The 21624-nt window shown below is 40.4% G+C and overlaps 1 protein-coding gene across 1 annotated transcript; it reads left to right on the top strand.

The window, feature by feature from the left end:
• The first annotated feature begins 3122 nt into the window (after positions 1-3122).
• LOC146311208 (phospholipase A and acyltransferase 4-like) lies at positions 3123-6770 on the top strand. The gene is made up of 4 exons (XM_084742350.1): positions 3123-3260; positions 4626-4734; positions 5029-5297; positions 6607-6770. Exons 1-4 carry the CDS (start codon positions 3246-3248, stop codon positions 6724-6726), a joined length of 513 nt encoding a protein of 170 aa, XP_084598476.1. The 5' UTR covers positions 3123-3245; the 3' UTR covers positions 6727-6770.
• The last annotated feature ends 14854 nt before the right edge of the window (positions 6771-21624 follow it).

Raw genomic sequence — 21624 nt, 5'->3', positions numbered from 1 at the left:
AAACTTTGAACATGCTGCTATACTAAAGTCTTGCCAGCAATGTTAAATTCATTATTTTGTTTATTTCTTTATGCTACGTCAGCTGACTTTAGCGGCACATGAGCATTACGCTAGAGATACTACAGTATCGAATAAACAAAGGGCCACTGACCAAGCTGCCATATTAGATGCACTGGGAGTGAAAACAGGCTGAGGCAAAGAAGCTCTGAAAACCCTCCTGACCAGCACTGAACGAGCGTGAAAGCATCTAACAGCTAAAAAGCCAGATATTTCCCTCAGGAGTCGGTGGAGACCAAAACAGAGCAATATTTAACTTAAATCCATTAAGTGGGCAGCAAATTGCTCCAAACAAATGCTAATGTTGTTCTACATCTGCTGGATGTGTTAATAGGCAATTGTTTGCAAAAACTTCAGTGTTGTGTTTGCAATATAGGTAAACCTATTCATTATTAATTATATTAGTCTAAAACAGGATGTTTGGTTAGTTGGATGTTTGTTTTTGCTGTTTTTACAGAAGCCAAATTCACTTCCTGTGGTTCCCCTATATGTAAATGATGATACAAGTGACATCTGACATTCATACACACAATGAGACTCAGCAATACTACTGAGAAACACCAAAAAAAACACAACTATTCAAAAACCTAAGTACAACAACTGTTGTACATACAAACTGTACATACTGTAACTGGGTCACATCTGGACAAGTGAAATAATCAATAAGGCAACACACGCCTGCTAACCACAAATAAAGCAGGATGGATTGCTCTCTCCATCAATATCACGTCTAGGAGCAGAACCATATTTAGTTTTTAATTTTTTTTTTCATTCTTGTTAACAAGGACAGACAAAAAAAACCACAAATGCCGCCTTTTGTTTATGACCCTTGACCAAATCAATTTGTTATCATCAAGTAATCAACCATATCTTTCATCAGTTTAAACACTGAGGTATTTCACTTTAAGCGTTGATTTTTTTTTTTTTTTTTTTTCCTGCATTTGGAGGACCAGTGTTTAAGTACATTATTAACAAAGTCGGGCTGGCTTGTTTGTCCCTGAGCAATTCATTGTGGACGATCTCATTTACAAATTAATTTACTCTAGAAGGACGTTTCATTAACTAACCCGTCCATCTTTGTCTCTCTGTATCACCTTAAGGGCAGTAAGGTGAAGGTCTTTCACTGTGTGCATTGATGAAATAAAAACATCTTCTTTTCACGGTATTGACTTAACAAAAAACTGTTGCAACACATTTGCCAAATATAATGTTGATAATGGACAATTTTGACAACACATCCAAGATAGGCAATACTCTTGATGGACATGGACACTGTTTTCAACTGATTATTCCTTAAATATTCATATAGACTGTAAAAAAAAAAAAGTGATCTAACTCAGGCTGGCATGTGCGTGACAAGAAAAGTAAAACTAAGCTACTTTGGGAAATCTGAACTACAGACTTTATGATCAAACCCAATATAAAGCAGAATTACACCCTCTCTCCACCAGTTTCACCGAGGACTCGGAGGAATGTGTCACACATTTGTTTTCCTGAGAACACCTTCTTGCTCAAATAAGGGTCAACAAAAACAATACAAAGCTGGACAGGATGAGAAAAGGAACAACCCAATTTTTAAACAAGCACAGAGCAAAACCTGTTTCACCACCTAGACAAGCCATAACAACGCAACTGAATGAGTCTGCTCCTGACTGACGCAAGACTGTTGGCAAAGCTCAGTGGAGAGAAATGCTGTGGCCCTGGAAATAAAGTATCATCCTGCTTCTCTGGTGTCTTTGCACCAGAGAGAGAGAGATAATTTCCATAAACAAGCTCAGGAAAATGAAAATGAAACCAAACCTAAGCATTTTCTGAACTGGTAAAATTTACAATTGCAATTTGCAATCTCAGGTGCTTTCACAACAAGAGTGTGCCATAAAGCAAAGTCCATTAGGATTATATAGGATGATCAGTCAATCAATCACAGAGAAAGTGCTGAGTCTTCAATCTGTTCTTAAACTAATAGCTAATAAATGAAACAACTGTATGTAGTGTAGGCCACTTTACCTGCTCTGTGTGCTTCATATTGACAAATACATATAATTACCAACTTTAATTATCCTAAATTGAAATATTATAATCTAATAAATAGACTTGCACATGTGGCATATCCCACTTCCACATCATTTGGAAAATAACAACTTAACCCATTTTTCTTAAAGAAAAAAACGCATGAATTTGCAAAATCACATGTGAAATATGTGGAACATGTGTTTTTCACATGTTAAACATGTTCTCTGCACATGGGAAACTTGTGGTTTTGGGACATTTTCACGGTGCGATATGTATATTCCTATGTGAATACATACAAGCGATCACATGTGGAAAACAGGAAATTCACATGCTTTTTTCTTTAAACTGAATCTAGATTATATTATATTTCTGACATCATATCATGGGCCAGACAGAGGAGGACGTGGAGAAGAAATGGCCCCTGGAACGTCAATTTGAGACCCCTGCCTTAAACAATTTAGTAAGGCTTTTCCTACTCAGATGGTACCAATATCTCGTCTGGTCCATGGACTAATTATAATGAAATGTAATGTGCTGTAATGCTATTTGTAGCCATTAATAATTGACAAAGTAATCTGTGTGGTCCACAAAACCCCAGGGTTTTCTGCCCTCAGGGTCACAGACCCTCTGTTGAAAACCCAGTAAGTAAGCCAGAGTTTTCCAGTCCTGGTGTTTTCGATGTTTCCCTGCTGCAACACACCTGATTCAAATGATCAGCTTGTCATCAAGCCTCTGCAGAAGCCTGATAACGTGTTCATTTGAATCAGTTGTGTCGGAGGGACACATCTAAAACATGCAGGACAGTGAGCCCTGGGAAATCCTGATATAAGCAATAAATAAAGCTTAAGAAATTCAAGACAAATGTGTTTGAGTATTTGTGTTTCAGTTCAGGTGTGGCCAGGAGTTAAACAGGAAACACTTCCAGAAAGGATCTTCAACTTTGGCCTTGCAAAAGCATGAGTGCACTTGCTGTTCAATTCAGGAGAAATGAAACTTGGCCAGCTTTATTGGCAGTGACTCACTGAGTCAGTGATCTGCAGATTAGGGCAGTGCAGCCAGAGAGATTATCAACACTTTTGCTCCTGAAACGAAAGTGCAGTTAAGTTTCAGTTCCAGCAGCAATAAATAGGCTGCAGGACGACACAGTTCTCATCTGCAGAGGAAGAACTGAAGACATGGCTCCAACACTGGTGAGTCTGCTGCTGCTGAGCTCTGCTGTCACTGATCAGTTAGTGTAGATATGAAGCTGCTTCAGTTTAAGTTTATACAAGAATATGTTCTTTTAAACTGGGAACATTTTTTCAAACTGGGGTTTGGGGACCAACAGAGATCCATGAGTGGGTTATAGAGGGTCCCCAACAAAAGGAGGAATATAATGTTTTAACTTTTATCACATTTCTTGGATGTTGCAATAACAAGGGAAAAAATAAGTTTGGACATTTTGATTGTAATTTATAGTGATCCAAGTTGAATATACAGACTTCCATGCTTTCAAACATAAAAATAAAGCTAATAGACATCTGTTGTGAGGGTCCTTGATATGAAAAGGTTTGGAAACCCCTGCTTCCACTAAGGTCAATAGTCCAGTCTTTCATGATAAGCAGAGCTGCAAGCATAACCACTGTATACTGTGTTTGCAGATATTAAAATAGGCTTATTTTTGTTATTTCAACTTGTAAAAACAGTTAGACGTTACTTATTTCTTACATGCCTGCTGCATTTGTTTTTTCATTGATGTTTGAGGTGTTTAGCTGTAAGCTGCAGAGGACTTTTCACCGTAATTTTGATGGGTTCAGTTTATTTTGCCATGACCTATTTTGCAATGTAATGACAGGTAAAAATAATTTGTGTATCCACCCAGTGATTCACAACTGTTTCAAACTTTAAAGGGTAGTTCTTGGGCCCATGCTTGACCCTTTCACCAAGTTTCCTCAGAATCAAGCAAGTAGTTTTTCGGTAATCCTGCAACTTCATCATGTAACAGAAAATTCCAAATTGGCAGAAGTAAAATATCCCAGTGTTTCCTAGTTTGGATCATACCTGTGCACATACCTTCTTTCCACAATATTTTACACCATGTCTCTATGTAAACTGGTACAGTACATCAACTAATTCACAGTCTAACTGTGCAAACAGACAAATGGTTGACAACGCTGTGTTTAACTGGGTGTTCCTTTGCCTTGCTTGTTTTACGTTGGTGTTCAAGTTTGCTGTCTGTAGTGTAAAATGTTTTCAGATTGTTGCAATTTATTGTTAAATATTAAGTTATCCTGGCCTTGCAAACATACTGTACTCCATTTTGTATGTCACTATATAGACTTTTATATTTGTTTTTCTTTTGACATCCTAAACTTTGACTAAGCTCCAGCTGAAGGTGGTTTTATTTAAAATTAAAAGCAGAAAAAAATAACATGAATTAGTTTGTTTTTTTGGGGGACTGTGAACTGAACTCAAGATTGTCAACCATGGTCGTGAATTAGTTCATTTCAGTCTTGCTGCATTAATGCCACCTATTCCCACTGACTCTTGTTTTGTTTTTTTCCTTATTATTTTAGTTTGAGACTTCTCCAAAGCCCGGGGACCTGATCGAGATCTACCGTGAGACATACCATCACTGGGCCATCTACATCGGTGGAAATGAAGTTGTTCATTTGATCCCTTCAAGTGAGTAAAATGTTAATTTACCATATTTAAAGGAAGATTTTTCCTCACCACAGTCTCCTCAGTGCTTGCTCATGGTGAGAGCAGTTGGTTTATAAAGGGTACGCTCTAGAGATGGTCTACTTGGAAGTCTTAGAAAAACCTCTATAACCTTTTGTCTGCCAATTTTCTTAATTATTAATTAAAATATAGGATCTGCAGATGGATGGATGTAAATGTACAATAATAGTTAAAACAATAATTTGATGAAGTTCTCTATTCTTGTTTCCTAAGTTGTCTCTTCTCTTATACACACAGGTGATGATTTAGGCCCTTTTGGTAACATGGCGATGCTCCTGGACAGCCGCACAGCACGCGTGAGGCGCCAGAAGATCTGGAAAGTGGCCGGCTCAGATCACTTCGAAATCAACAACCTCCTGGATGACGAGTACCAGCCTCGCGAGCGTCACATCATCGTGAGGGAGGCGTGCAGGCTGGTGGGCCAGGAGCTGCCGTACTGCATCGCCACTCGCAACTGTGAGCACTTTGTCACAATGCTCCGATACGGCAAGCCAGAGTCTCGACAGGTGGGTGTCCCGTCGTACTGTAGGTCCACTAAACAACATGTCATGTCAGAATAAAGAATAAATGAAATTATTTATTAGTTCTGTCAAAGTTCTCTCCAGAATAAATGGAGAAAAATAACATCCACTAATCATAACAGATGTAGTTGTAACATTTTATTGATGTTTCAGTGGAAAACCCCTTTATCAAAGTGATCCACAGCTGGTGTGTGTCTGCGTCTGGATACTGGACGAGTTTATCATACAAGCGTCTCATTCATTACAACAATACACAGATCTAACAAAATCTATTTCGGGTTGATAGGAAGCAGATGTGGCGCTAAATAAATTGTGATTGCTCGTGTTTCAAACAAGGGGGGATGATTAACAAGCTGATTTGCAAATTTCAAAAAAAGCTTGTTTAATCAGCCCACTTAGTGCATCTGTCACTTTCACTTTGTTGCAGCTATACATAATTACCCAGAATGCAAAAGAAGCTTTCTTACAGCAATGTTGTTCAATCAGAGGATACCAGATTGCTGTCACTAGTTTCTTGAGTTTGTTTGGCTAGTTTTTACAATGTATCTAAATACATAGACATTTTTTTGCAATTTGCCCCCAGTTTCAAAGTGCAGTTCACTTGCACAACACTGTAGAATGGTCAACTGTACATGTGCATTTGTTATGATAAAATTACATATGCTCAAAAACTACAACTTGGCAAACGCAGCCCAACACTAAGCAAGTGCAGCAACCCAAGGGCTGCCTGCTCGCCTGGCTCCCGTTATGGCACGACACTGTGGCGCTGCTGTCCAACCCTGGGCCTGAAAACCTTTCGGCGGTCAAAAGCTCCAATGCTAGCCGTGTAAACACTCCCTCCATACTACCGCTGCTCTGAGCTCCAAATCTGGACAGTGTGGCTAAGTTAACTAGCTAACGACAGCTAGATTTAGCAGCAGTTTACTTCAATTTCCATCAGGAAACTCTGTAAATCACAGTTGTTGAGTTGAGGCGGGTCAGCCGGAGGACACCAGATGGAAAACAAGAAAAAAATTTCCCTATAAAATATGATCCATTTTTAACAAAATTGGTGACATAGTTGGTGGTGTGTGACTTAGTGCCATAAAGTGTTACACACTTAATGACCCAGACACCAAGTCACATAGTGCGAGGCGTATAGGTGTATGGGGCGTAGACTGGGAATGACGGGGGAACCATTAACGAAAGTCAGTGTAGCATCAAAATGATTTTGAAGATGTTATCACTGATATGGTTAAATGATTTCAGCAACACATCCTTGACTTTCATCTCATCACCCATTTGTCTTTCGCAGGTTAAAAATGCAGCTATGATTGGAGGCGCAGCTGTCGCAGGCATAGGCATCGTGGCTTTGGGTGCCGCTCTGTTCTCCATGTTCAGCGATGAGGACGAAAGGAGACATCGTCACAAGTGACAGCGATGAGACATGATGACAAAAGGAAACCACTATTTGAGTTGATTCATTTAAACTAGATAAATTATTGCACATGTGGAACCTGAAAGTGTATTACCATTAAAATGCACAAAAAAGCGGTGTGGGGAAAAAAGTCATACTGTAGGTAAATCCATGTCTGTTGTGTTATTTTTGTTATTGGTGCAGGTTCACTTCAAGCTGTTTGTTTAATGTCTGAAATGTGTATTTTGATTATTTCAATTTGTAAGAATATTTCTAATTTAAGTGATAAGTTAAGTAATCTTATGTTAAGAACTGAATCGATAAACTACAAATACAGAAGAATGTTGCATGTTCATATGAGCCATTTATCACATTTTGCTTTTTGTTCTTCATTGTATATTTATTGGAATAATTTGTAATAAAGAAATATTTGTTTACCTCTTTTTCCTTTTTTTAAACTGTATTAATCTGTGTGTACTATATGCATTTTGCCGAAAAACTTGATGTTTTCCTGGAAAAATATCAATATTTTCCAGTTTTTAAAAGTATAATTGTCAGCATTACATGGAGACAGAGTTGGTCGTATCATGCCAAATCCACAGAATCCCAATAAATACTATATGTAATTAGTCTTCCTGTTTTGTTGAGGACAATCATGATTAACAGAGAGGTACTGAGCCCGAAGCAGAGGGTGTAACAGTGAAACGAGGGCCAGAGGCGGCTCAGAAGAACAGGAGAACACTGAGTAATGTTTTTCTTACGGCCTGGTTATGAGCTTAAAGGGTGTTGATCCCCCCATCGTCTCTGTGCCAGCATTGTGCTGCATCACAATCCACCACTGTTCACATGTGGACCCCCGTTACGGCCGAGGCAGGTGGGGAAGAGCAGATCCACACGAGACCCATGGGATCTACAGAGTGTGTGTGTACATTTGAGCCCACCATACTTGCGGGCTCCGATACCCTTGTGGGGACCAAAATGCAGGACTCCAAAAGTTTTAAGAGCTGTTTGAGGGTTAAGATTTGGTTTAGGGTTAGAATTATGTTTAGTTTAGGGTTAGCCTCGAAGTTGTGATGCTTAGGGTCTGGGTAAGGGGCTGGGGGATGCATAATGTCAATGACAGGTCCCCACATCTACAGTAACAAAAGTCTGTGGTGTGTGTGTGTGTGTGGACTGACAGCTGAGTGAAGGATCACTGTAACATACCCCCCCCCCACACACACACACACACACATTCTCTCTCTGAGGCTCCTCCTCCTCCAGCTGGATGCCTGCTCTGCAAAAAAATAAATGTCAGCTAATATTCATAGGCTTAGTTCACCTTTAACTTCTCTGTTTTTGCAAAACAAAAAGTCAATCTGTACAGTAGGAAATGTGGCATTTGCACATGTTGAAGTATTGTGTTAGAACAGGTTGATGGAAAGAGTGAAAGTTGAGAGAACTTCTTCAGCTTTGCAAAACAAAGCTTATCTATTGGACCATGTGCAGTATAAAATGTAAATGTCACTATCTGATGCACTGTACCAGATTATAGGTTAAAGCTCATTTGCCTCTTTGACAGGTCAGAACAAAAAAGTTTTTATGCTCGCTGTCGTCATAGGTGGTTTTTGCATTCTCCAAAAGGAGTAAAAGTGATTAGTGGGAGGTGGAAGCACCTTTACTGAGTAGGTTCTGATGTAGCACACGTAGCAAGTAATGCTGCTGTAATGAACATAGCTGACACGAAAGAGTAACTGCAACTTGTTTTCTTCTCTTGATGTCTAATGTGACCGGTTCTGTTTCTTCTTATTCCTCTTTGATTTTTTTTTGTTTTTTTGTTTTTTTTTTGTCTGGCAAGAAAATAATCACCAATAACACCACTTTTATTATTAAAAAGCTAACATGGCTAACAGGCTTTAAACAACCCATACCACAGTCACATGACTCCACGTCAGTCTCACTAAGTGTCTAGTGTTCGAAGTGATGATGTTTAACATCCCCGACATCCTCTGTTGTCTCAGTTAGCAGTAGCATCAGTAGCATGTTGTAGCAATTTGGCTGCCTTAGCAATCAGTTAATTAATTAAACCAATAACACGCTGATATGAAAGTGATGAAACATGGGCAAAAAGTCGCTTTAAAATTCTTAACACCAAAGTAGAATCTGCTGATGTTTTTTGCAGTGTAGAAACAGGCCTCGGGGCCTGCAGCCAGGCCTGTAAAGCTGCTAGCAGGTGGGGGCAGTTGGGCTCGCCCGGTCCCCAGAATCAGCACAGCACCCCACATTGTTCCTGAGGTCACCGCCTGAGAGCCCCATGAAATCCAGAGAGGGCTGCAGAGGCTCGGGCCGTGGGACCGGCTCCAGAAATAATAAAACCTCATACTCACCACGTTCTGGGAGTCGGAGAAGACGGCTTATCGTGGCTGATCATTAGGCTCAGAAATAATCACCATGCATAACAAATGTGCAGCGATGTTACTTGGTGGCACTGATAGAGAGACGTATTGACATCACACAGCATTACAGAGTGGATGGTGACGTAACAAGGCCTCAAACATAGACATTGCTTGGACATTTGCACTTATTTTTTTATCACCATGTACAGAAACAATAGAAATCCAGTTTTACCACCCAGCTCTTCGGTTTTCATCACCTCCTCCATCACCTGCTCCTGTGATATCAGCTGCTTTTGGGGAATTTGGAAAGAACCTAAATGCAGCATCTCATCAAATAGAATTTATCCCACCATTACAGTCAATAACAGCTTTCATTATTGGCATCAGTTACCAGAAACTGTCCCATTTTGTTGGAATTAAAAAATATGACAATGGATTCAAGGTAATAAAAAAACAAGGTGATTTTTATCATCTTCAAAATGCTTTTCTGTTTTAGATTTCAGTCTGTCTGGCCAGCATGCATCACTGGAGGCAGAACTGTCACATGGGCTGTGTGAAGTGTGCGGCCGCACAGGACCACATGCCTCTGTAGGCCCTGCACCTGACACAAACTGGGTGAATAAACCCAAGTCCCAGAGCATGCAGTATGGTTTATTTTATTGTGATAGTGGAGCCTCCTAACTGGAGGCAATGCAAGCAAACTCAACTGGATGGAGGAAGAGGGAGAAACACCAGTTTGCCAGGCTAAAGGCAAAAGAGTGTGGGCCACCTGTTTCCTCTCTGCTCAAGCTCCGAATCCAATGCTCATCACTTGGCCAGCTCACTCTCCTCAGTCCATCACCATGTTTCTTCAGTGCTCCACTGACAGTTCAGTTTGTAGACATCAAACACAGCATGCCCCCTTCAAACTAACACCTGCTGTGTGACTAGGTAAGCCATGCAGGACCAGTAAGTGCATTTAGTTTTTGCTAACCCAGCTAGCTAGTGCTAGTTTTAGCTGATAACTTTTGCTAACATTTGCCGTGTAGGTGGGTGTGCATTGTATGATCAGGTTCTCCGTCAGATCCAGCCATCGCTTTTCCCCAGCTCCACCCTCTTCTCCAAATATGGTCACTTCTGGCTCCAGAAAAAAACAAGATAGAGATGGGTTAAATGCCAAACTCAATGCTTCAAAATATCCACTTCTTTTATATAGTCTTTGAGTTACACTTTGTTTTTTTTGTTTGGTTAACTGGTTAGGCTAAAGGTTAGTCCAGTCCAACAAGGCCTTTGTGAATCGTATGTATGTCCTCACTACATTCATTATTAATAAATCAGTGTTATTATTCATCCTCACATTTCAGCTACAGCTCTTAAAACAAGTATACAAGGGTGTTACATTTTAAAAACACAATATTTCCAGACAGCAGGATTGAAATCTCATATCACTGCAAGCGAGATGGAATCACATCACGGACTCGCAGGCGGCAGAACTGTCACATCTGATAGCAACATGTCGGTAGAAAAGGAAATAGAAACTTGGAAAGTGTCCCAGTGGACATAAATCTGGGAAAGTGTCCTAAAAAAAAAAGCTGCCAGCCTACGCAGAAAATCACATTCTTGCCATTTCAGCATATGACCACCCGGCAGCACATGTTCCACCTGCACCTGTGAAGGTAGACAATAGAGTTACAGCCAGAACACTATGAATAACAAACGGTTAATTAACTAAACTAGTATGTTTTTTCAATTAAGAAATCTTTACATAAAGTGTTGCAGAACATTGGTTTTGCTTCAACTCATCTTCCCTGATTATTAGTAATATACTCAAGCTTGGTAACTGTATTCAATCACAGTTACAGAAAAAAAGACGCAGGCCAAATCAAATTACAGATACTTTTAGTAAAAGAGGGCATTATTAATATTAGAATTTTAAAATGCATTTTAAAATAAAGAATGATACTACCATGCACAGTGCACACACAATATAACAGTTCACAAGTGTCACAACACCATTCTGATCTGAGTGAAACCAACTAATCCTATATTCAATTCATTATCATAGCCTTCAGTGAAAAAAGTGAGTTGAAATTACAGCTGTGTTTTGTCTTTAAATCAGAAATTGCTAATGTTAGCTACACACACCTATCGGCTAACAATAACTACATAAATCATTTGCTAACATTAACTGCTAACATAAGCAGAAGAAATAGCTGGACAAACAATTAGCCTAACAAACCAACATCGAACAGAAAACATCAAGCTAAACAATTACACCAAATTTTGTATTGATCCAAAAAATAACATTACTTTACTTTAATGTTGTGATACTTGGATTAGGTTGATGACCAGATTGTACTGGGATACATTTTTAAAGTAACTCTCCCACCCCCAAGGGGCTTTACCCTGGAGATTCCTGGACTATAGAATAGTTCATGTATTTTGTTGTTAAAGTCACAGTTACGAAACAAGAATGGCTATTGTGAGTTTCTCTTGTGAACTGGGCTTAGAGGGAACTCAGGGCCAACATGAATTACTACAGCCAGTAAAAGACCAGACCAGCCCGTGATAAAAGCAGCGTGACAGGCGGCCATGGAAGCCAAAAACCAACTACCTTTGGTGTCTGTGTCACTTTAGGATATATGGTTTCCCCCTCTACAGCCTGTCACCACTAACTTCTCACGTTCAACCCCCCCCCCAAAGGCAGACAGAGGGGAGGTGGTGCCTGCAGAGCCAGGCGGCCAGGAGTGCTGTCAGACCCCCAAACTTCTTCCATTTGGTACAAAGATGTCATTGAGCCTTGTCTTTGCACCTGCTCAAGTCGTGGAGGAGATGGCAGAGGCTCTTCCTGTGTGTCTCAAGGGGGGATGACAACAGTCCACCACCTCCCTGCTGCAAAACAAGCCCAACAAACAGGGTTCTACACAGATTAACCACTAACTTTACATAGATTAAGAACTGCTAATATTAGCTAGATACACACACTGCTGATGTTAGCTATGCACACACAAGCACACCTGCAACTTTAACTGCTAATGTTAGCAACACAGACTAACTGTTAACTTTATGTAGCCCAAGAACTGCTCATGTTAGCTAGACTCACATATGCAGACGTTAGCTACACACTCCGCTAATGTTAGCTACACAGACCAACAGCTGCCAAACAAGCCCAACAAATGGTGTTTAAAGATGTTTTTTTCTCAAAGCGAGCTGCTTCCATGCCAGATAGGTCAACAAATGAGGGCCAGTGAAACTTTGTTCGTCGTGTGAGGGGCTTTTTGTAAGGGAGGTTGTGCAGGGAGAGGGGGATTGTGGGAGGTGGGAATTAGGACCACATAAAGAGGACAGGCAGGAGGTCGTGGTTTGGAGATGGCAGGTTGGACCACCCTAAATGTAAGGTTTTCTGGACGCCGTTGCCCGCTCAGGTGGCAGCGGTTGGAGCAGCACCTCTATTCCCTCCCTTCCCTCCGGGCTCACAATGAGGAAACTGTTTCAACGAGACGAGGGCCCTGCCTCTGAGGCCGCTGACAGAGAGAGATTAGAATAACAATGGCCTGGGTTAATGATGTTTGTGCCGTTTAAGACACAAAGTCGTTACTAAAAAAGCCATTAGGACTCGGAGTCAAAGAGAATGAAAGGGGTGTTTTTTTCACACTGATTACTTGCGGTGAATTCTAAACAGAAGAGTGATCAACACACAAAACACCAGTGGCTCCATGTCCCATTTTATGGTGGGTTTTGGGGTATTTTTCATGCTGCTATAACTCCTTTTTAGTTTATGAGATAGTGGCTTGTTTCATGAATTAGCTGCAGTTCCTTTCAGGCTTCTCACCCGACTTCTTCTTCACTCGGTTCCACTCATCATGTCGAGGCAGAAGGCAGAGCTGGAGTTGGAGCTGGAAGAAGGGGGCAAAAAAAAAAAAAGCCAAAGGAGGGGAGGGGGGGAAAAAAGAAAAGAAAAGAAGGCTTTGAAGAAGACTGAGCTCGCAAAGCTGTATTTTAAAGTTGGATGGCACATCAGAGGCACGAGCAGCTACAGTTCGGCCTTTTTAAGGGATATATATACGCTCGCGCCACAGCATCCAGAAAGAGCATTCTCTTTAAAGCCGAGCAGAGTGAGACCAAACATTCACCGCCGTGCTCCGAGGCCTAATTATCCTTTGGATCGCAAACAGTGAGCCGGTTTCAGAGGGGCACAGACGAGCAAAGCACGGCTATGTCTGAAAATAATTAAATCTGACATGATTTCAGCTGTTATTTACATTCACATTATAGGCTGACACTATCATTTAGAGTGATTTAGTGCAACACTAGAATAAGTTTCATTTCCTTTTGCTTCCTGCGTCCTTGAAGCGTATGTTAAATAGAGATATGATGGAAAAATAAATGACAGCTGGGCCAAAAGAAGAGATGAAAGAACACTAATCATCGCATGTTAGCCTTAGAATCATAAATATATTGTTCAGGGCTGCGGCGGCAGTGGTGATAAGTAGTCTGGGCTGCTTGTGTTTCCTAAAAACCTTGAAGAAAGGCTCTGTAATTGTGTCCTCCAGTAACACACACCTAACAAAGACATCTGCCCTGCAAAGCCTCTACTCACCATGACTCCTGATCCCTGGCACAAACTGTAAGACTGAATGTAAATACACAGACTGTACAGCACAGCTCTCCTGTTCAGTAATGAGATGTGGCAAAATAGAAATGACCAGGATGTAACTAAAGCACTATATCATAAAGTAAATGAAAGTAAATGTAACTACATGTTTAAAGCATCTTATGCGGTACCTTTGTTTGGAGATGTTGTGGTGCTATCAGTGAAAAAAAATCCTATATTAAATTATAAATCAAAACCTAAACCACTGATAACCGTGGCTGGATTCCTGTTAACACTTGTATCAGATATAAATCTTTAAGTAGTATCCATTACCTACCATGGGTATTGTCTAAGTCTGACTGAGAGAAAGTAAATATGTGCATCCTGCCATAGTTCAGTTATTAAATCAGTGGACCTGCGGAGCTTCCCTCCCCAGGCTGCGGCTGCTGTGGCTGCTGTCGGGCGTCACCTGCCCTGCACACTCATCACTCCTTTATGCTGTGCATTATGGAGTTTATTTAGACTAAACCAGAGTTGGTGATTGTTAGAAACAGTGGAAAGACGAACCGAGCTTTTGGTGAGTTGAAACTTGCTTACCATCCACTTGTTCCACCGTTACTGTAGCCCCCTCACCTAATGATCAGGCTGTTTTGATGCCCCCTCCGGCACTAACTGCCCTATGCACAGCTTGTGATGCACGAGTACATAGTTGCGGCACTGGTCTGATGGAGTGTATCTACTTTCTGAAGCAAAAGGTCTCAGTATGTTTAAAAGAAACTTGTACTTATGGAGCGTTCCAAAGTATTTATAGTTGCTTTGAAGGGCTTCACTTGGCAAAAATGTTTTTGGAGAGAGAGCAAGGTGCAATAATGTTTTAGATATTGAGATAAAGGCGCACACTTTCATCTAAACTCTCCTGGAAGATATTCATGGTGCCGCACTTAGTTGCTGGGCGGGCTCCAGAACAGAATGACTGTGGTTGTACCTGAAATTAGTGGGAGTGCGTTAGTATCTACAGCACAGGCCGGCAACAGCCATGAACAACAGCGTAGGTCTTTCAGGTCTGAGTGTCCTCCCCGATGAACAGATGATGCCGGAACACAACTGGAAAACATTGAAAACGGCACCTCTTTCTTTTTCAGCAGCAGCTCTGTGAATCAGAAGGGCACCAATGATATGTTGATAAATCTGCAGCCTCTGAGAAGTGCTGCACCAGACCACAGTGTCATTGTGCACGGCTCTTAACCTTCATTAAGTTGCCTGAAAACAACACATAGAGTTATTGCTAAAATAGCATTGGTCCCATATAGTTTTACCAGACCAGTGCCTTTATTTTTTATTTCTATCGGTAATATCTGATGTGTCTTCTAGTGCAGATTCTCGGTGTATGTGTTCATGGTAATACCTTGTTTGCTCTATCACTGTGACTGTTTCAGAGCTATGAGCCCAGTGATATGACTGGCTGAGAGAGTATTTAATAATCACCACGCCAACTGTTCTATATTCACTTGCACCTAGCCCTTTTGCACATTGCACTGCTGCACATACATGAACAAAAACAGAAGGTGGAGAGCCCTGAATATTCTCCAAAACTGATGCATACACGGACAGCTGCAGACACCAGGGTGTTAGACATACCACCTTGTGCTTGGTCAAATTTCAACTGAGGCTGCAAAATATTAAAATGAGGGTGCATTGCATGCTGTTGTAACTGGGCCTGTTCAGCTGTACACCTGAAAAGTAATGGAAGTAGTCGTGTGAAAATTAGAAAAAGAGATACTGAGATATTAATTCAAATCCTGCCTACGTTCACACCTCTGCACAGCTGGACAGCTACTGCATGAAGTGGGAATGAATGTGAGTGATGGCAAAAATTGACAAAAATTGTCCGACACAGTTTCCCCAAACTCCAGGGTTGGAAAGTTGGTTTTAGATTCAATCAAACACTTTGAATGACGCAGACTGACAACTTAAGGCTGACCAGGGGTCCAGGGAAAATACTCTTGTTTTGATTTCTTGTAAAAACACCCTGAGCTCTTATGATAACAAGCCTGACAACATTTTGGCGGCCAAACAATGAAGTTTAAAAAAAACAATCAACAGCGTCCCAGCCTCAGACATCATATTTTCATTTTAGACAATAACAGCAGCTGGAACTTAACTTCAAAACAGTCCAGCAGTGAAACAAACTCAAACTCCTTGGTGGTCAGGAATAAAAGCAACCAGTAGTGAGCAGCATGTGGGTCAAACTAAACAATGGTTGCACCAAATATTCTCCTTCAAATATTTATGTTTATGAATGAATTCCCATGTCTCTAACATTACACTAAATCAGCATTCCAAGTAAATAAGTCGATTGCGGAGGTCAGCGCCGCATGAATCCAGACAATACGTATAACAAATAGTTGGGTTTGGTAAAGAAAGGAGAGGCGGTGGTGAAAAGGGGGTCGTGATAGAATATATGCAAAAAGAGAAAGAGAAATTAGGATGCCTATTTCTGAAAATGATGAAGTGTGACATGTGCTCAGCCCTCATCTAAACGCTCGCCGCCTCCCTCCCACACAGGCTTGGAGAGGTGACTGGGGAGAGAGGAACTGAGGAAATGCCTGTGGCTGAGCCTCTTATTTTTCCATGGCAGCGTTATAAACATATAGAGCAATAACATCTCCTGTATGTACCGTCTCTGCCCGCAGAACTGTGGCTGGCCTCTCAAAAGCAGCACTATGTTATTACCGCCTGCTATGAATGCCTTCTGTGTGTACATACATGTTCTTATCTGTCTTCTCGCTGGCCTCACGTGTGTGTCTGTGCATGCGTGTGTTTGCTCCCACGAGGCATGCGACATATAATAAGTGCAAATGTTTACTTCCTGTGTAAATTATCCCGCTCGGCACAAACACAGGTAGATTCACGGAGCCTGACGCGTTGGCGTAAATATGTCACAGAAATAGACCGGAGGTAAATGGTGGAGATTGTGCGTCAGCTGAATGGGCCCGACTGTCTCGGAAACAGGAATAAAAAGGTCTTTGCGTGTGTAGATCTGCAGCGCAGCACCCCCCTCCCCCCCCCCCCAACCAGTCGTGGTAAAGCAGTAAAGCCTAACAAGTTTACCTGTTTATGTACATGAGGATTTTATTGATTATGTACAGTACGACCATTCAGAGATGGAGAAATCACTACCACGTGTTCATCATTCAGTATTTGTATAATATCACGTTCAAGTTTCCAAGAGGGTTGCTGGTTGCTGCTGTTTTTGATGTCTGTTTAGTTCAGCCTTTAAAAATGTGATCACTGATTCACATTTTCACATTGATGTCGCCTCATTTTTGTGACATACAGGACCACTTTTAACATCATCTCCATGTTTTCAACAGCTACATTATAAAATAGGTCTGCACATTGCAAATTTTGTGTTAGGTTTTACCAGACATTTCATATATTACACTCAGTTGTCAGTCTATTAGATATACTTCCTGACTAGCACAACAGACCGGCAATAAATCCTATTTCAACTAATATCTAGTCTTCCATTATTGATAGAAATTAGGTCGTTTTTTAATTTTAGTGTAACAAAAAAAACAAAATGTCTGACAAACTGCAGCCTCCAAGACTCTTTAACTGTCACCAAAAACAGAACAATATAACACTATATCACAATTTCATGACGGTATTTATTTTTGTACTACACAGCATTGGCTTCAAGTTGGTTGGGGGTTATACACCAAAATTTTAAACCAAGAAATGTCTAAATGTCTGCATCAGGTGGCGCCTTTTCCTCTAAATTTTGCTGGTGGATTGGTATTCTTTTTGTTTGTTTGTTTGTTTTGAGGTTTTTATATCATTCTGTAGCTTCTGAACAATCAGAGTCAAAGTCAGTATGTTTCAGCATCAAAAGCCCATCTAAAAGTATTTCCCCACGTGACCTGACGAAGCTTTCTGCTGCAGTAAGAGACTCTTGAGAAAGATTCTTGATTAAGTCATTTGTTGTCATACTGACACTTTGGTTTGGCGGCTCGCATGAGTATTTGATCACCTGGCCAAAGCGTCGGTATTAAAGGACCTGGGTCTTTCTCCACAATCCCCTGCAGCACCTTTAAGGAAGGCAAGGGCATCAACAGTCTAACCTATGCCACCACCACACAGAGTTGCCCTTTAAGCTAAATTTTAAGTTGAACTTTAAGTTTAAGCAACACATATTTTTGCCTACCTAAGTGGAAACAAATACATGTAACACTTGTCTTCAAGTTTAGTCAACTATCACAAGAACAGCAGCGTCCATTTACTGTTGGTAAGAGAAAAGAAGTGACCCCTATTGTAACTTTGCCCGGCAATCCAACACATTTTGTAACAGTACAGGAACATCACACCACTGAGTGGGTCATTTTAGGCCTTTTGAACAAACAATCAAAGCTGGTTTTGGGACAAACTCATTTGTCATTACAGGAAATAACTACTTCACACACCACTACACATGTCAATACTCTGTATTTTGTTGAGGAGGCTCTTTTCATTCCTCTAAATGCTGATGAAACTCCAGGTGAAGCAGCAGCAAGAAGTGGTTTGGCCCCAAAACTTGCAATCATATTATTTACCAGAATGAAGAAGACATCCATGAAGGAAGACATGTTCCAATATGGAGAGAGATGGCTTTAAATATTTGAAATCTTTAACTGCACACATGATGAAATGGCTAAATTCTCTGTAGCTCAGTCCTCCTCCTGCCTAAGCCTGGAAATCCCCTTTGCTATGTTTTCCAGTACATTAGAAGTACATAAAAAGACCATGACATACATAATGTGTGGTGCAAATGCAAAATCAAAGCAGACTAAATGTAGTTGTCTGGACGAGACCTGCTAGTCTGGGACTGTGCGTCATGTTTTTCCTGTTTTTGACATGTGAACCCTCTTGTCAGTTTATAATCACACACTCCCAAATGGTGTCTGTTTCTTATTTAGCACTTGTTTGTGTCCTCATAGTAATTTTCAAAAGTTTTTAACAAATTAAAATACTTCTGCGTCTGTCCTGCCTCACATTCATCATGCCGCTCTCTTTATTTGTTTGTGAGATTATAGTTTTTTTTGTCTTATGATTTATCAGTCTGTTGAAAGCTGAAATACATAATCTCCAAGATATTTACATGCTGGCAGAAATGCACAACAAAACAGTCTAAAATTGTGTTGTTTGTGTCTGGTATTGTTTTTTTTCCTGGTTTTGCCTCTTTTGCCTGTAATTACATGGTCTCATATCAAAAATGCTATAAGAATACCATCCATTAAAACTGTTTATGATGTGTTCTTGGCTCATTCTGTGCTTCCTCTTTAAGCATTTCTAAACTTGCCTTTTCTTTTGAAAACAGTTGCAAATAACATCAAAAACAAATTTGATCTGAAATGTATTGTTTGGAGTGAAATGAGAACCCTGCCTGCATGTTTTAGCCGAAATTCACACACAGAACATGATATCAACATGAAAGCTCCGAACTATTTACATGATCCACTTGTCTCTGAGCATTTTTTTGTTGTTTTTGCTGTTGTTTTTTCCATGGATGATCCAGTGAAATGCTTTGGAGAAACAGGATTTTGACTCCGTGTTGTGAAGATGCACCAGCTGGGCAGAGCAGAACTCACAGTCTGCTTCTCTTTTTACATCCTGCCTCCTGTTATGCTCTTATGGCAACGTCCTATTAAAAGGATAGTATGGGTATTTTTTTTTTGTTTTTTGTTTGAAGTGAGGTTGTATGAGGTACTTACTGCAGATGGTGGTTGCAGAGCCCCAGTTTGCAGGAGCAATAGGAGTAGCAGTGTGGGGAGCGAAGCGATGTACTGCTGTGCATAGGATCAGCAGCGAAATATATTTTAACCACCTAAAAAAAGTATCAGTTCAAGTGTATTCTTTGTTTATAATATTTTCACTGCTTTACCTTGCCATCAGACAGCCTTTCTGATGGAAAGCCTCCATTATAAAAGCCAAATATCACTCTCTCCTTTGACAGAACCAATAATTTTCCCTCACCGGACACAGGAGTTGTTGGTCTACCGCTGCCTCGATCAGTTCATTTGTTTGTGTTATTGCATGACTTTTATGAATACAAAACTAACCTTTTAAAATGCTGAAGTCACAGACTAATCGATCGAGGCAGTGGTAGACCAGGAAATCCTGTGTCCGGTGAGGCAAAAGTACCAGTTTTGCCAAAGGAATCTGGTGGTTTTGGAGAGAGTGATATTTGGCTTATAAAACTGAGTTTTCCCATTGGAAAAGATGGTCTGACGGCAAGGTAAAGACATGAAAATAAAATAAAGATGACATTTTTGCTGCTTCTTCAAACTGGGGATGTGCAGATTGCCATCTACTGTAGGTAATTGCTACAGGGTTCTTCAAATAAATAATACAATAACAATTATTATAAACTTTTCATGATATAATAATTTATTAAAGCTACTACAAGGAGTTTTTAACTACTTATGAAACAGTCTCAACTTATTAATGATGACTCGATATAACCTACATGAGCAAACAAGACTGTCCACAAGTAGGCTGTAATTCTGTAGAGTTTTTCTTAATGTCTGCCACCGGGTCAGATTCTCATTGAAATCATGTGAAACAAGCCTGTCAAGAACTCAGCCAAAGTTTCAGTGAAGGAGCAGCAGATTTTATTTAGATAATTTTATTGTTGTTGTTGCTATTTTGTAGCCATTATGGTGGAAACACTACTGACTTTGTCCACAGGGGCCTCCAAAATATGAAAGTTCCTTGTAGTGGCTGTAACTATCAACGCTTGGTTAACAAGTATAACCAGCATCGCTTCTTCTTCTTCTTCTTCTTCTTCTTCTTCTTCTTCTTCTATCAAATCCTTCTAAACCAAGGCAATTAAAATGAGTCAAGGGTATTAATAACTCCTTTCAGATAATGGGTGCAATGATAGATACAAATTTTACAGTGGTCACCCAAAAATCAGAATTACATATTTTTCTTAAATGAGAAATGACACGTTTTTGCCTCCCTTGGTGGAAATAAATATATGTAGTACTTGTTTTCAAGTTTAGTCAACCATCACAACAATAGCGTCCATTTACTGTTGGTAGGAGAGAAGAAATGATACACTATATTGCCTGGCAATGCTCCACACCACTGAGTGGGTCATTTTAAGTCTCTTGAACAAACAATCAAAGCTGGTTTTGGGACAAACTCATTTGTCATTACAGGAAATAGTTGCTTCACACACCACTACACATGTCAATACTCTGTATTTTGTTGAGAAGGCTCTTTTCATTCCTCTAAATGCTGATGAAACTCCAGGTGAAGCAGCAGCAAGAAAGACCCCAAGACTGATCATATTATTTACTATAATGACAAAGACACCCATGCATCTGTGAAGGAAGACATGTTCCAATATGGAGAGAGATGGTTATACATATTTGGAATGCTCCTGTAACTGCACACATGATGAAATGGCTACATTCTTTGTAGCTCAGTCTTCCTCCTGTCTAAGCCTGGAAATCCCCTTTTGCTATGTCTACACGTCGCTCCTTCTTCTTCTTCTTTTGAATCCCTCCAGCCCAAGGCAGTGAAAGTCTAACTTAGATGTAGGAATGTTGCTTCCCTCTGGTGGTCAAGACTATTAACAATTATTTTCAGAGATAATGGGTGCAATGGTAGACAAAAATGTTTAGTTGTCACTAAAATAACATAGCTATGTGTGCATTTAAATTAAAGCATGCATTTAAAGGGACAGTTCATCCCCAAACCAAAATTACATATTTTTCCATTGGCCTTCAGGGCTGTTTATCCATCTAGATTTGTTTTGTGTGAGTTGCAGAGTTTTGAAGATATCAGCTGTAGAGATGTCTGCCTTCTCTCCAGTATAATGAAGCTAAATAGCGCTCGGCCTGTGGTGCTCATGGTGCTGAATAAATACATTTAAAACCAATGAGTCGTTCCAAAACTCATGACCCGGTCACTGAAGATAAT

The sequence above is a fragment of the Lutjanus erythropterus genome, chromosome 18, assembly GCF_056507025.1.
Source record: "Lutjanus erythropterus isolate fLutEry1 chromosome 18, fLutEry1.hap2, whole genome shotgun sequence".
Lineage (NCBI taxonomy): Eukaryota > Metazoa > Chordata > Actinopteri > Lutjaniformes > Lutjanidae > Lutjanus > Lutjanus erythropterus.
Note: the sequence above shows the minus strand (reverse complement) of the source record. Positions and strands in the feature narration are given on the sequence as shown.